Genomic DNA, 12,855 nt, shown 5'->3' with positions numbered 1-12,855 from the left:
TCTCCAATAAAATTCTTAAGGTTTCAATAAAAAATCAGTGGAATTTCTTCGAGAAAACGAGGTTTTTCTGTTAAATGTCATGAACAGGTGCAGAATCTATTATTCGTCGCTTTGGAAATGATAAACGACCTCGAGGTGAATTAAATGAACAACAAAAAATCAATTACCACATATTGCCTGTTTTTTATTCAACAGTGATATTAATCCTCTCATGTCATCAATAATCAATAAGAAAAGAGAAGAAAAACTGGTAAAATAAGAGGAGAAACACATCGAAAATGCATAGTAAGTAGAAAAGATCAGCATTGATGATGCTCTGGACCTTCCTCACCTATCAAAGCGCGTTAATGTGCATCGACGCACATTGGTGAGTGGTCTGCAACGTATGGGAGGGATTAATAGTCATCACCACGTGAGATAACTTCCTTGCAGGTTGGACGCAGAACGAGGGTGTGCTCGAATTGAGCTGTGTAACAGCCTTTAACGTCTACCAGTGGTGGGTATGCCTCTACTGCACCCTTGTCACATAAATCCTTGAGGGCCATTTGGTACTTGGTGCAGCCAGCTCGGTCTAGCCAGCGTTTGCAGAATGCCAGAGTGCCTAAAAAGTAAAATAAAGTGGCAATAAATTCACGTGTAGGAAAACTTAATCGAAAAGCCCAGCATTTTCTCTAATAAATTATATTAAATTTCTTTTAGAATTCTTGAGGATGATTTTTCCTAGTTTTTTCTCAAATTTTATCATAAAAAACGGATAAAAATACTGGAGCAAAAACTTGGGAAATTCACGCCCCAGAATTTTTATAGAGAAATTAAATATAAAAATGTAACAAATATAAGAAAATATTTAAAAACAATTAGAATTTTTAAAATGGATTTTTTTTTTAGTAAAACGTGAAGAGAATTGCTTACAGAAAAAAGATTTTTCTATTAAATTTTTTTATGTCTGTTAATTTCAAAGAAGAATTCTGAATGTTATTCATTCATTATTCATTATTTTCTGCTCTGGGATAAAATAGAAATGTAACGAATGAATTAACACAACGAGTTTTTCACTTGAAGGAAATGATTCTCTCTGTTCTCTGGAATTTTGTGATCCTTTTTATGACGGGATTACTTACTAAAGTTCTTGTTGATCGTATTCAACAATGATTTACTGCTCTGGAGCCTCAGAGGGACGAAACCAGCGTCGAAGCTCTTCATGTAGTGCGAGCAATCAGAGTCGTCGTGCACAACTCCACGACCAGTCGATCCAAACGTCTCAATAGCGTAAAACTCGTTCTCCTCCATCCTGGTGGCTTCACCGCCACGCACTATTGGCACTGTCTTACCTGCGTGGATGCGGTAGGGTGCGATTGAGTGCCCATTAAGATTCCTAATTGATTTTACCTGCAATCGAAGATTAATTGGCACAAAAAAAACAAAAAGAATTTTTTAACGGAATTCTAGTAAAACTTTGAGACAATTCTTCAGAGAAAACACTGGGTTTTAGTGTGAAATTGCTTTTTCCTGCAAATCGAACATTAATTATGTGTCAAATGGATTTTATTTGCAATTTTTCGAGTCATTTCAATGACAGTTGAAATTATACGAAATGAATAGTCTAGTAGACTCAATTGAAGGATTACTTTGTCCAAATAAAGGAATGTCCCTTAATTCATTCTCAGTTGCTGCTTGTTCGACTAAAAAAATTATAATCGACCGGAAAAAATAATCAATTTTTAAACAGAAAAAACAGCAAGTGGTAAATTCGAAGAAATTTCCCTCTCGATAGCAATTCTTTCTGATCTTTCAAGATTGAAATAAGGAATTCACATAAATAATTACTCTCTGTGATGTCCAAAAAATTCTGATAAAAAAATTAGCGTCCATTATCAATCATCAAATTAAAAGCTGAGCAATGATGAATTTGCATCTAAAATTATTTCTCATTGATGAAGAATATTTCAATTTTGTTAAAGTGACAGCTGCTTGCTAAAGTAGTGAAAACAATTCGTGAATTGATTGAATTCACCTCCAATCGAATTAAATTAAATGCGATTGGAATTCACTTAAACTTCAATTCATTCCCAATGTTCCATTACACCTTGAGGTGTTTAAACTCCTCACCTGGTAGGTTTTCCCGTCAATCTCCACCTCATACGACTCCATGACCTCCTGAACCGCAGCCCCCACGTCGCAAAGCTGGACATCAATGCCAGCAGCCTTAATCCCCGTATTAGTGGCGTCGCGCACGGCCTCGATCAATTTATCGAACTTGGGGTTGAAGGCCAGGGTAAATGCGCAGTCAATAATCCTGCCGTTTATGTGAGTGCCAAAGTCAATCTTGGTGACGTCGTCGTAGCCCAGGACCGTGGTGTCCCCGGCGTTGGGAGTGTAGTGGGCAGCGCAGTGGTTCCTGGAGCAGCCAGTGGGGAAGGCGAGGCCAGCCTTGAGGCCGTCCTCACCGATGAGCCTCCTGGCAGTATTCTCGAGCTCATTGCAGATCTCTATCATCGACATTCCGGGCTTCACCCAGTTCATAATGTGCTTTCTGGTCTGACGGTGGGCCTCAGCGGCCTGACGTGCCTCCATGTAAATGTCGTTGTGCATTCTGTCGAGGGCTCTTGCCTCTTCGCTCGTGAATCTTTCCTTGGCGGTTCTCTCGTCCACTCCCGCTGCCGGGGGGTGCTCCATTATCTGGCCCTCGGGGAAATTACCGTCGGGGAAGAGGTCAGACACCGCAATTGTTGGGGGGTCTGTCTGCTGCTTCGCTCCCTTGCCTCGGGGCTTACGCTTCTTCTTCTTTTTCTTGACTTCGTCTGTATCACCTCCATTTTCACCTGCGCCTGAAGGATTTTTCACGTGGGAACAGCAGTTTATTCAAGCGCTTTATCCATTCTTTTTATTATTAATTTGTATTATTAATTTTATTATTTTTTTTTATTTATTCTTTTTCAGGGGGTTGTAAAAAATGTTATAATTCTTTCAATCAATTAATTAATTCAATAATTAATTCAGGATTATATCCATTTAGGCCTGAGTTTTTGGGAAGTATCTCCGAATCTAAGGGATACAACGAAATTTTCGTCACCACTTTTTTTGTGGCATTCAACTCGCTCTATGAAAAAGGTCTTAACAAAGATTTTGTTTCTTCCTTGGATTTCGAGATATTCATTGAAAACTGGCCAATAATGAAAATTGACTTCAACTGCTTTGCTCCTGAATTTTTAGATAAAATTCTAATAAAACCTCAAGATAATTCTTATAGTTAGTAGCTATTCTATTAATTTTTTTCATGTGTAAATTTCTCTTGTCCAAAAACTGATCTTCCAGAGGAATTCAATTTTTAGCCCTTTTTTTTCTTTATTGCTAAATTATAAAAAAATGCGTTTCGTAAGTTCCTAGGGGTTGTATTATTAATTTTTTTTATTTTTTATTTATTCTTTTTCAGGGGGTTGTAAAAAATGTTATAATTCTTTCAATGAATTAATTCGAGAATTAATTCAGGATTATGTCCATTTAGGCCTGAGTTTTTGGGAAGTATCTCCGAATCTAAGGGATACAACGAAATTTTCGTCACCACCTTTTTTGTGGCATTCAACTCGCTCTATAAAAAAGGTCTTAACAAAGATTTTGTCTCTTCCTTAGATTTAGAGATATTCATTGAAAACTGGCCAATAATGAAAATTGACTTCAACTGCTTTGCTCCTGAATTTTTAGATAAAATTCTAATAAAACCTCAAGATAATTCTTATAGTTAGTAGCTATTCTATTAATTTTTTTCATGTGTAAATTTCTCTTGTCCAAAAACTGATCTTCCAGAGGAATTCAATTTTTAGCCCTTTTTTTTCTTTATTGCTAAATTATAAAAAAATGCATGTTTCGTAAGTTACTAGGGGTAGCAAAAGCAATAATATATTGAGATATATTATCAAGGGAATGTAAAAGACCCCAAAGGTCATACTATCTCCCATAAAATTATGATTATGAAAAAAAGCATTCAGCACGCGATTGAAGTAATATTTACCTTCCTGACCCTCACTCTCATCCTCCTTCTTGTCCTCCGCGGCCTCTGGAGTCGTCAGCTCCCCAGCAGCTAATCAAACCCCATAAATAACAATAAAATTTAAATCCACGAATGCAACTACGTTATCTCCCCCTCCAGTCAACATTCATTAACCTCAAATGCATCAATTAGGAAAGCATCAAGTGTTTTTTTTCTAGTTGGGGAGTGGAGAGAGCACGTCAGTGAGGGGATGGGGCTGAGGGAATACTTCAGAACGTTCTAGAGTCGCGGAATGGGATTCTCAGGTGAATTCCAGGGAGACACGTTGACCACGGGCACCGGATAACACCCATTCTGCTCCAAAACAAACGAGAGGTTAAACAGCAAACTCACCAGTCTTCTTCTTCTTTTTCTTTTTCTTCTTCTTCTTGGTTACATCAGTTGGCCCAGTGTCGTCTTCGTCGTCAACGACATCGTCGGCTTCCTCGTCAATGAGTTTTTCAGCGGATTTGCCGACCTCATCGAGCACAGCAGCCATTTTTCACGGTGAGAGAGACGACGGGATCAAACAAATCGTTGTGGGAAAAAAATGGAGTTCTGGCGATCGGTAAAACAGATTTTCATTGGAGGAGTTGTAACATCCGGTGGTTTAATTAAGGGGGGGTCACTTCCTACACCCTATACAAGATGAATTAAATTAATTTTTTTTTGCATTTTCGTTTTTCGCGATTATCTCGGAAACTATGAGAGATAGAGCGTTAAAACCAAATTTGGGTCCCCTATAGGCAAATGGATGGCTCAGCATTGCGTTTTTCCACTTCCTACACCCTATACAAGATGAATTGAATTAATTTTTTTTGGCACTTTCGTTTTTCGCGATTATCTCGGAAACTATGGGATTCGATCAATTAGCCCCTCATGTATAGATATTCCAAATTTTTATTTTTTTCCTCATTGAAGTAGTTTTGAAAAAAATTGCTAGCTAATAAAAAACATTTGTTAGTTGGGACGTTTTTTAAAATAAATTGTTGAAAAATCTCCCCGGAAAAAAGGCGTTATCCCCCCTACTTCATTATTTCCAAACAATTTTATCACCAATCGGTAGCAAATTCTTTGAAGATTTTTGCGAGTTAAGAAAAAACCTTCAATGCACTCCTATTATTGTGCAAATTAACAATTCCAATTTCAACTGAAAACCCAGAGTTGCTGACCAGAGTTTGTAGCTGAGATGTCAGACAAGATATGAATGTTTTTTTTGGCTCAAATGAAAGAGCGGGTCGAGAAATGGCGTGCAGAAGTCTTTAAAGATGACAAATCTCTCTAAAGATGATGTCTGTTTTCAATTGAAAAGCGCAATTGTGACAACATTGTCCAGTGGGGTCTAGGAGCCTCCCCTGGTTCAACACCATCTTTAGAGGTCCTAGCACGCCATTCCTCAACCCGCTCTTTCGTTTGAGCTCAAAAAAACATTCAAATCTTGTCTGACATCTTTGCTACAAACTCGGGTCTTCAACTCGGGTTTTCAATTGAAGGCCGCAGAATCTGGCAGAATAAAATAAGAAAATTCTCCCACTTTAAAATATTTTATTGAAATATTCGAATACACGAATGAAAAAAAAACGATTACAATGTTGAAAGTTCAATTAATCTAGTGGTTAATGATAATAAATTTCAGTATCTGTACAATTTCCACATCATCTCGACGATCCCGATGGATTACCCCACAGAAGCAAGGACAACAGATGCCACGTCGGGGTCCTGGGATCGAATGGAAAGTTGCATGGTGACTTCGGAATTGGCGAGGGCCAATCTGGCCCTCGCGAATATCTCCTTACCACCCCTGAAGAAGCCGTGGAGCTTCAGAACGTGCGAGGTGGCCCCTGCGGCGACCCTGTCACTCCTCTCCTGAGGCTCAAGTGCCAAGAATCCGAGCAAACTCTGCACTGCAGCCTCGAGAGTTGTTACATTGGCCCCCAGAGCGAATGTGTCTTCCATGCAGGTGAAGCCACGTGTCGGTGCTGCCTCCCAGGCAGCTCCCATGTCCATTCCCCTCGAGCCCGAGCCACGCATCTGGTCTGACAGCGTTATCTCAAGGTCTTCGAGCTGAAATAATGAAAGCGAGATTTTACCACTTCACTTTCACCTGTCAAATGGTTAATTAGTGATTATCAACATTAATCAATCACTTTTGAAAGGATTTCCAAATGAATTCATTAGAATTTGTCTCTGAAAAATTAATGGGTAGACTCACGTACTAAAAAACCAACAGAAGAATCGAATTCTTTAGGAAGTACTATTGGAGTTTCTGTTGAAATATTCAACAGATATCAGGAAGAAGTCAATAGATCTTGATTTTTCCATTAAAACGAAAACCAGAAAAATTTCCGAAGAATTCCTGCACAATCTTACAACTCCGATAAACGTCCTTTAAATATTTCGAATGAATATACTTCTCTCTCAGATAAAACCACTCAAATGATGAATAATTGAACCGAATAATTGCATGGTTTGTTGTCCCTCGTATTCTATTGTCTATGCAATTCTAATAAAACAACATTTAAACTACGTCAATTGGTCTTCATCCATTCTTAGAACTCCTGTCAATTCTCTTCAAATGAAGACAGAAAACCAACTATTTCCGCATCTTCATCCATTCACTCGAACAATTAATGTATCATCTTCACCTCATTGGACTCCAACTACACCATCAAAAATAGAACGGAAACTTACGTCCATATGTAAATAATTGGGTGAAGGCCCTATGGCGAGATTTATTTTTTGTGTATTTTTCTTCCAATAATTTCGTTAAAAATGAAAAAAAATCAATTAAAGATAAAATTCCCTCGACTCACCATGTACTCGTCCTGATACCCCTGTTCAGCCTCAGGAAGTCCGGTGGTGGGATCGCAGTCCTTGGCAACGAATTTCAAAGTCGTCGGGACAGTGGCAATGGAGGCCTCAGGGTCCTCAGGGTACATCAGCACAGTGTAAGTAACACCAGGCTCATTGTACGGCAATTTAGGGCAGACGACTTCCTGAATGACAGTGTAGCCCTCAGGTGCCTCGACAGCGACAGAGACATTCTCCAGCAGTTGATCAGACAGTGTATTAACACAATCAAACTGCAGAATGAGGTAATCCCCGAGTGAGTGCTTGATACACTTGACATTGTACTCAGTCTCTGACTCAGTGAGCTCGAAGACTGATGAGGATTTGAACAGGGGTGACTCCTGGACGATGGGAGCGAGCTGGGGCACCTGGGAGAGCTTCTCGGCGTAGCTCTCCTCCCTGGTGAGTCGTGGCTGGGCGGGCTTTGCTGAAAACTGTATCTCTTGGGCCACTGGCTCCTTGTCGAGGGCTGCCGGAGGTATCTGGGATATGTCGAAGGGCTCCTCCATTCCTGTCTTCACGTAGTTCCTCAGGGCTCTTTCTAGGCTCGGAATTGACAGCTGCGGTGGCTGAATCAGGGGCAGGACACTGGGGTCCTGGTGTTGCTGGAGAATTGTGCAGTAGTAAGCTGCACGATCACGTACTTCGTCGTCTGAATCCAATTGACATCTGTAAGAAACAATACATTTTTCATTGATTCAGTAAAAATTAATTCATTGTAAAGCTTTTTTAAAAATACTATTCTGATAATTTACCGTTGTAAGTACTTCATGCTAAATTATATGTTTTTAATAAAATAATTGTCAAACTGTGAAGAAAAGGATTGGAAGAGGCTTTAGTAACAAAAACTATGATATGTAATTGAGAATGTTTAACGTATTTCAAAGGTTTTTTTTCCTTCTTGATTCTACTTGGAGAAAAACATATTCAGATTTTTAAAAAATTAATTTTTCAATTTGTCTTCAATTTGTCAATTTTTAAAGTTGATTTAGCAGAGCCCAGTGCCAAAAATCTGGAAGAATTAATGAAAACTTTACATTATTTTAAGCTAGTGAAGCTATTTTAAGCTATTCTAAGCTATTTTAAGCTATTTTAATCTATTCTGAGCTATTTTAAGCTATTTTAAGCTATTTTAAGCTATTCTGTAAAATAGAGTGAAATTTCTGTGTACATTTTTCAATATCATAAAAAAACGCCATTTAAAAATGATTTAGATTATAGAAATGAAGAAATAATAATCATTACTCACCTCGACAACAGCACAAGTACGTTAGGAAGAAGATCAGGGCAGGCAGCGGCGAATCTCGCGAGTGCAGTGACCGCAGCAGCCCTGACCGAGGCACTCTCCAGAATGACCCTGTTGTAAATGAACCTGATGTACCTCGAAGGCTGCTTGGAAGTGGGTCCCTCCTGCCCCAGTAGATGGAGGATCCTGACAGCGAGTGATGTGTGCTCGCAGTCCTCAATGAACTCGCAGAGATGAGCGAGACCCGCCTCCTTGGCCTCAGCATTCCCCTCCATCACCGCAATTATCGTATCCGCAATGGCAGCTTTGTACTCGAGGCCCCCCTCGTCCCTCAGCATCGCAGACAGGAAATTCATGAGGACTGCATGCTTCCTGGGGAACTTCTGGCAAAGAGCCCTGATGGCTTGGACCACGACCACCTTGAACTCGTCAGAAATTTCGGACACAAATGTCGCGATTTGCTTCATCAGTCTGTCCACAGAGCTCTCAGCTCCTGTTTTCAGGAGAGTCGTGATTGCTAGGGTTGCGATGGACCTGTTGGGATTAATTAAATGTTAATCATTCTACTGATTTTGTAGGATTAATTATTCCCTGGGGACAATTCACACAAATAATCCCTTTCTTTCATTCTTTATCAGATATTTATCATAAATTGATTGATTGATTGCTTTTATTACTGTACATTATGATGTACAACATACACAATGACATTTGTCATAGAGCGATTGACAGAGTAAATAAACAGAAAGATTCAGTAATACTGAAAATAGCACACACGCACTGCAAGATTTCCAAAAATTCAGCCTAACAAAGCGTAGGGTAGCGAAAGGCGGACTCAATAGTAGATTAAATAGTAGATAAACTAAATAGTAGATTAAAAATCTAAAATCAGAGATTGCAAGCAGTGTAAATATTTACATCGTCAATAAAACAACTGATAATGTAAATAAATCCTGTAGATTTGGTCCCCTTAAACCCAAAAAATATATAAATCTTTAACAAGTTAAATCCACCCCCCCTCACCTGTTGGGATCAGTAATCAAGTTCTCCAAATCCAGATTGCAGGCAGTGACAGCAGCAGGATGGGTCATAGCGACTTTGTTCAGAGTCCTGACAGCAGCGAATCTCAAAGCCGGTTTTGGTGAGCCACAGAATAGCTGGAGAACACTGATGGCAGGTGCGATCTCCCTGATTCCACTTCTATTGAGATTGACGAGGGCATGTGCTGCCTCGTACACCACCATCTCGGATTTGTGTCTCAAGCACGACTCGATGAACTCGAGGAGGTCACCACCTTCGTTGGAGTTCTCCAGGAGTTTGCAGGCCATTCTGATGAGCATGCAGGCTGCGTAAGGGCTCTTGGGGCTGGTTCTCATGAGCTTCGCCACCAGCTTGATGACTGCGTGCTTGTCCTGCTTCCTCGCTTGGTAGAGGACACCCAGGGCGTGGTACTGGACCATAACGTTGTCGGAGTTGAGGGCCTCCTGGGCTTCGTTCGCCCAGCGACGCGCCACGTCGGCCGAGACACTCGAGAGGTGCAGGGAGGAGACCAGGGCCGCACTGGAGACCGCTGGGGACTTGTCCACGATCGCCTGCTTCATGTATCTCTCGATGGCTGCCAGCATTGCTGCGTCTGTTATCGTGCACAGGGCGCGGATTGCAGCTGCTCGGTACAGGTCCTCCTTTCCGGTCATGTCCTTCGTTAGGCTCGACGTCACGATTATCACGTCCTCAGCTATTGTGCTCAGCTCCTTTATCGCGAGGTAGACTAGACGACGCAGCACGACGTCGCGAGACTGGAACAACTTCGTCATTGCGAAGAATGTCTCGGTCGCTTCGGTCACCCCCAGGACCTCCCCCTGGTTTATCAGGTAGAGGATCTTCGTCAGGATGTGGGAACATTTGCGGGGGTGCACTGGCGTGTCGTTGAACGTGCGCGCCTCCTGGAGGACGGTCGTCTTCTCCAGGTTCTGGAACGGGTTCCCTCCTCCTGAAGGTTTTTTTTCGTTAGGAGAGAGTGAGAGAGCAGAGGAGAGAATGAGAGAGGTCGTTTGGAGAGAATGCGGGACGTTGAGGGGGGAGAAACAATTGGCTTTGATGATGTTTTAGTAGTGATGAGTTGAAAGAAGGCATTTTAACCTGATCTCATGGGTTTTTAGGTTTTCTTAAAGAGTTGTCGTGAATTTATGGGCGAAATGCACGTGAATTCTAGTGGAGTTGCGTTCAAAATTCTATTTTAGTGCGGAGATTGCTATTGAGGAGATTGAAAATCTAGCGGAGATTTTTATCTGGCCTCTGAGCCAGAAAATGTTGAAACGACTCATTTTACCTTCTTATCTGTCTTTCAGGCTTTCATTTTTGAAAATCCTGTTTAAATTATTCTGGAAATCTATAGGAATTTTCTCAAAGTTGGATTAAAAATTCTATTTTAGGGCGGCGATTTCTATCAAGAAGATTGAAAATCTAGCGGAGATTTTTATTTTGTTTTAAACGGGAAGCTCTTTGGAAAAATTATGAAACAAAATGGTGAAACGACTCATTATTCTGGAATTATTCTGGAAATCTATAGGAATTTTCTCAAAGTTGCATTAAAAATTCTATTTTAGGGCGGCGATTTCTATCAAGAAGATTGAAAATCTAGCAGAGATTTTTATTTTGTTTTAAACGGGAAGCTCTTTGGAAAAATTATGAAACAAAATGGTGAAACGACTCATTATTCTGGAATTATTTTGGAAATCTATAGGAATTTTCTCAAAGTTGCATTAAAAATTCTATTTTAGGGCGGCGATTTTTATCAAAAAAATTGAAAATCCAACGGAGATTTTTATTTAGCCTCTGAACTGGAAGCTCTTTGGAAAAATGATGAAACAAAATATTGAAGCGACTCATTTTACCCTCTTCTGTCTTTCAGGCTTTCATAAAAAAATCCTTTTAAATTATTCTGGAAATCTATTGAAATTTCCTCAACGTTGCATTCTAAATTCTATTTGTTTTCTGTGGCGATTTTCCTTGAGAAAATCAGGCCTTTTTCATTAAAAAGTCTAGAGAAAATATTCATTTCGTCCCCTAAACTGGAAGCTCTGCAAAAATAATGGGAAATTCTAATAAATATTGCTATCAATGACAACATTCATTGGATCTATCAAAAATAACTGATTTCGCCAGGAAAATCATCTGCTGCTGTTGAAGTAGGGTAAAATGGACCTTCTTCAATCGTCAATATCCCCCGACCAAACGGTGCAATCGAGCTCAATCAGGTCCTACTTTAAACCACGAAAGAAAACCTTAAAAAAATCAAATTTTCCCCTGCAAATCTTGAGCTCTCGATGATTAAAAATCGCTCATTTTATACTCCTCCCCTCGCGCCTTCTGAGACTTCTGAGGGTGGAACTGTCAAACATCTCGTCGACCAACAATTGCGTCAGGAAAGAGCCTTTCAAAAATATTTCTCAAACCCCTCATAATCACAAGTAAGCAAAACGTTTTATTTATTCACTCACCATCCTCCTCCTCCTTTTTGTCCCGTTTAAACGCATTCATCTTTCAGATTCTGATAATTATTGGGAAAAAACTGGAGACACGTCACCTGGGCTCACACTACTCTGGCAGCCATTGAACAACGTCGACGCGAGTTTCCGTTCGCTCGGAGAGACGGCGCGCACGTCGGAAATTTCAAAACGTGCGGGAAATTTTGGAATTCGCTCCAAAATGACTCGCACTTTCTCCCGGAAATTTTTCGTTTTCTTAAATTGTCGTCTGACCCAGGAGAAAGGACAAGGTTTTTTTTTCGTAATTTAAAAATTTGATTCACGATTTTTGGAGGGACTTCGGGGAATTTGAACGTCGGGTTCTGTTGTAGGTGCCGGCGAATATCGATTCTCGTGCACGTGAGCCCCTCCGAGTGTTAGTGAGGAAACTTAGCTGATCGCTCGTCATTGCGGGGATACACTCCGAGGGAAACGGGAAACAGTCCGTGAACACTCGGGGAAGAGGACGGTTTCTCCAGCAATTCCTGAGGCCATTCCTACTCTCTCTCGGCTCCACTCGTAAGTGATTTTCGTTATTCATGGGGAGCTAATTGCGGGTCATGGACACTAATTTTTTTCGATTCAACAGTCGATTAATTGGCAGAGTTCCTTACGCAATTCACGTGTTGACTTCGAGTGTGAACTGTTTACGCGCTCGGAGTGAATAACGGTTGTGGTTTTCGAATTTCATGGACTCTATTTTCGGTTCTAATTATTTGAGTTTCTCTGGGGGGATCGATTTTAGGCGGGAGGAGGCAGATTTCTGTTTTTTTTTTCATGTTTAAAACATCGTTTAATTAGTGATGAAATGGATTTTTTTAATCTCAGATCAATTAATTAATTTAGTTGTGAGTTATGAATATTTTTAAAAATGGCCGGAATGTCTATTTTANTTTTTACCCCCCCCCCCCCCCCTATAGTGACACACGTGTTTTTTTCATTTGAGAGAATAACAGACTCAAATCGGTTGTGGTTTTCGAATTTCATGAACTCTATTTTCGGTTTTAATTATTTAAGTTTCTCTGGGGTGACCGATTTTAGGCGAGAGGGGGGAGATTTCAAATGTTTTTAAATGTTTAAAATATTGTTTAATTAGTGATGAAATTAATTTTTTTTTATCTGAGATCAATTAATTAATTTAGTTGTGAGTTATGAATATTTTTAAAAATGTCCGGAATGTCTATTTTACCCCCCCCCCCCCCCCC

At 40.2% G+C, this 12,855-nt stretch overlaps 3 protein-coding genes across 4 annotated transcripts in view; 1 reads left to right on the top strand and 2 right to left on the bottom strand.

Moving 5' to 3' along the window:
• Positions 1-159: 159 nt before the first annotated feature.
• Positions 160-4,561, bottom strand: LOC107045735 (methionine aminopeptidase 2). Its single transcript, XM_015268081.1, has 5 exons — positions 4,382-4,561; positions 4,010-4,078; positions 2,110-2,828; positions 1,122-1,389; positions 160-601 (listed from the first exon to the last, which is right to left on the bottom strand). Exons 1-5 carry the CDS (start codon positions 4,524-4,526, stop codon positions 396-398), a joined length of 1,407 nt encoding a protein of 468 aa, XP_015123567.1. The 5' UTR covers positions 4,527-4,561; the 3' UTR covers positions 160-395.
• Positions 4,562-5,555: 994 nt separating this feature from the next.
• On the bottom strand, positions 5,556-11,735 carry LOC107045708 (coatomer subunit gamma). Its single transcript, XM_015268041.1, has 5 exons — positions 11,624-11,735; positions 9,147-10,113; positions 8,127-8,657; positions 6,841-7,546; positions 5,556-6,091 (listed from the first exon to the last, which is right to left on the bottom strand). The coding sequence occupies exons 1-5, from the start codon at positions 11,661-11,663 to the stop codon at positions 5,705-5,707; spliced, it is 2,631 nt and encodes an 876-aa protein (XP_015123527.1). The 5' UTR covers positions 11,664-11,735; the 3' UTR covers positions 5,556-5,704.
• Positions 11,736-12,072: 337 nt separating this feature from the next.
• LOC107045747 (putative sodium-dependent multivitamin transporter) overlaps positions 12,073-12,855 on the top strand; it is a 10,333-nt gene continuing 9,550 nt past the window's right edge. For both annotated transcript variants that reach the window (XM_015268096.1, XM_015268097.1), the window contains exon 1: positions 12,073-12,169. The gene's annotated coding sequence lies outside the window, so the exon portion shown is untranslated. The remainder of the gene's footprint in view (positions 12,170-12,855) is intronic.

This window comes from Diachasma alloeum, unplaced genomic scaffold (genome assembly GCF_001412515.2).
Source record: "Diachasma alloeum isolate Michigan unplaced genomic scaffold, Dall2.0 Dall_scaffold_01062, whole genome shotgun sequence".
Classification (NCBI taxonomy): domain Eukaryota; kingdom Metazoa; phylum Arthropoda; class Insecta; order Hymenoptera; family Braconidae; genus Diachasma; species Diachasma alloeum.
This window is presented reverse-complemented; position numbering and strand designations above follow the sequence as displayed.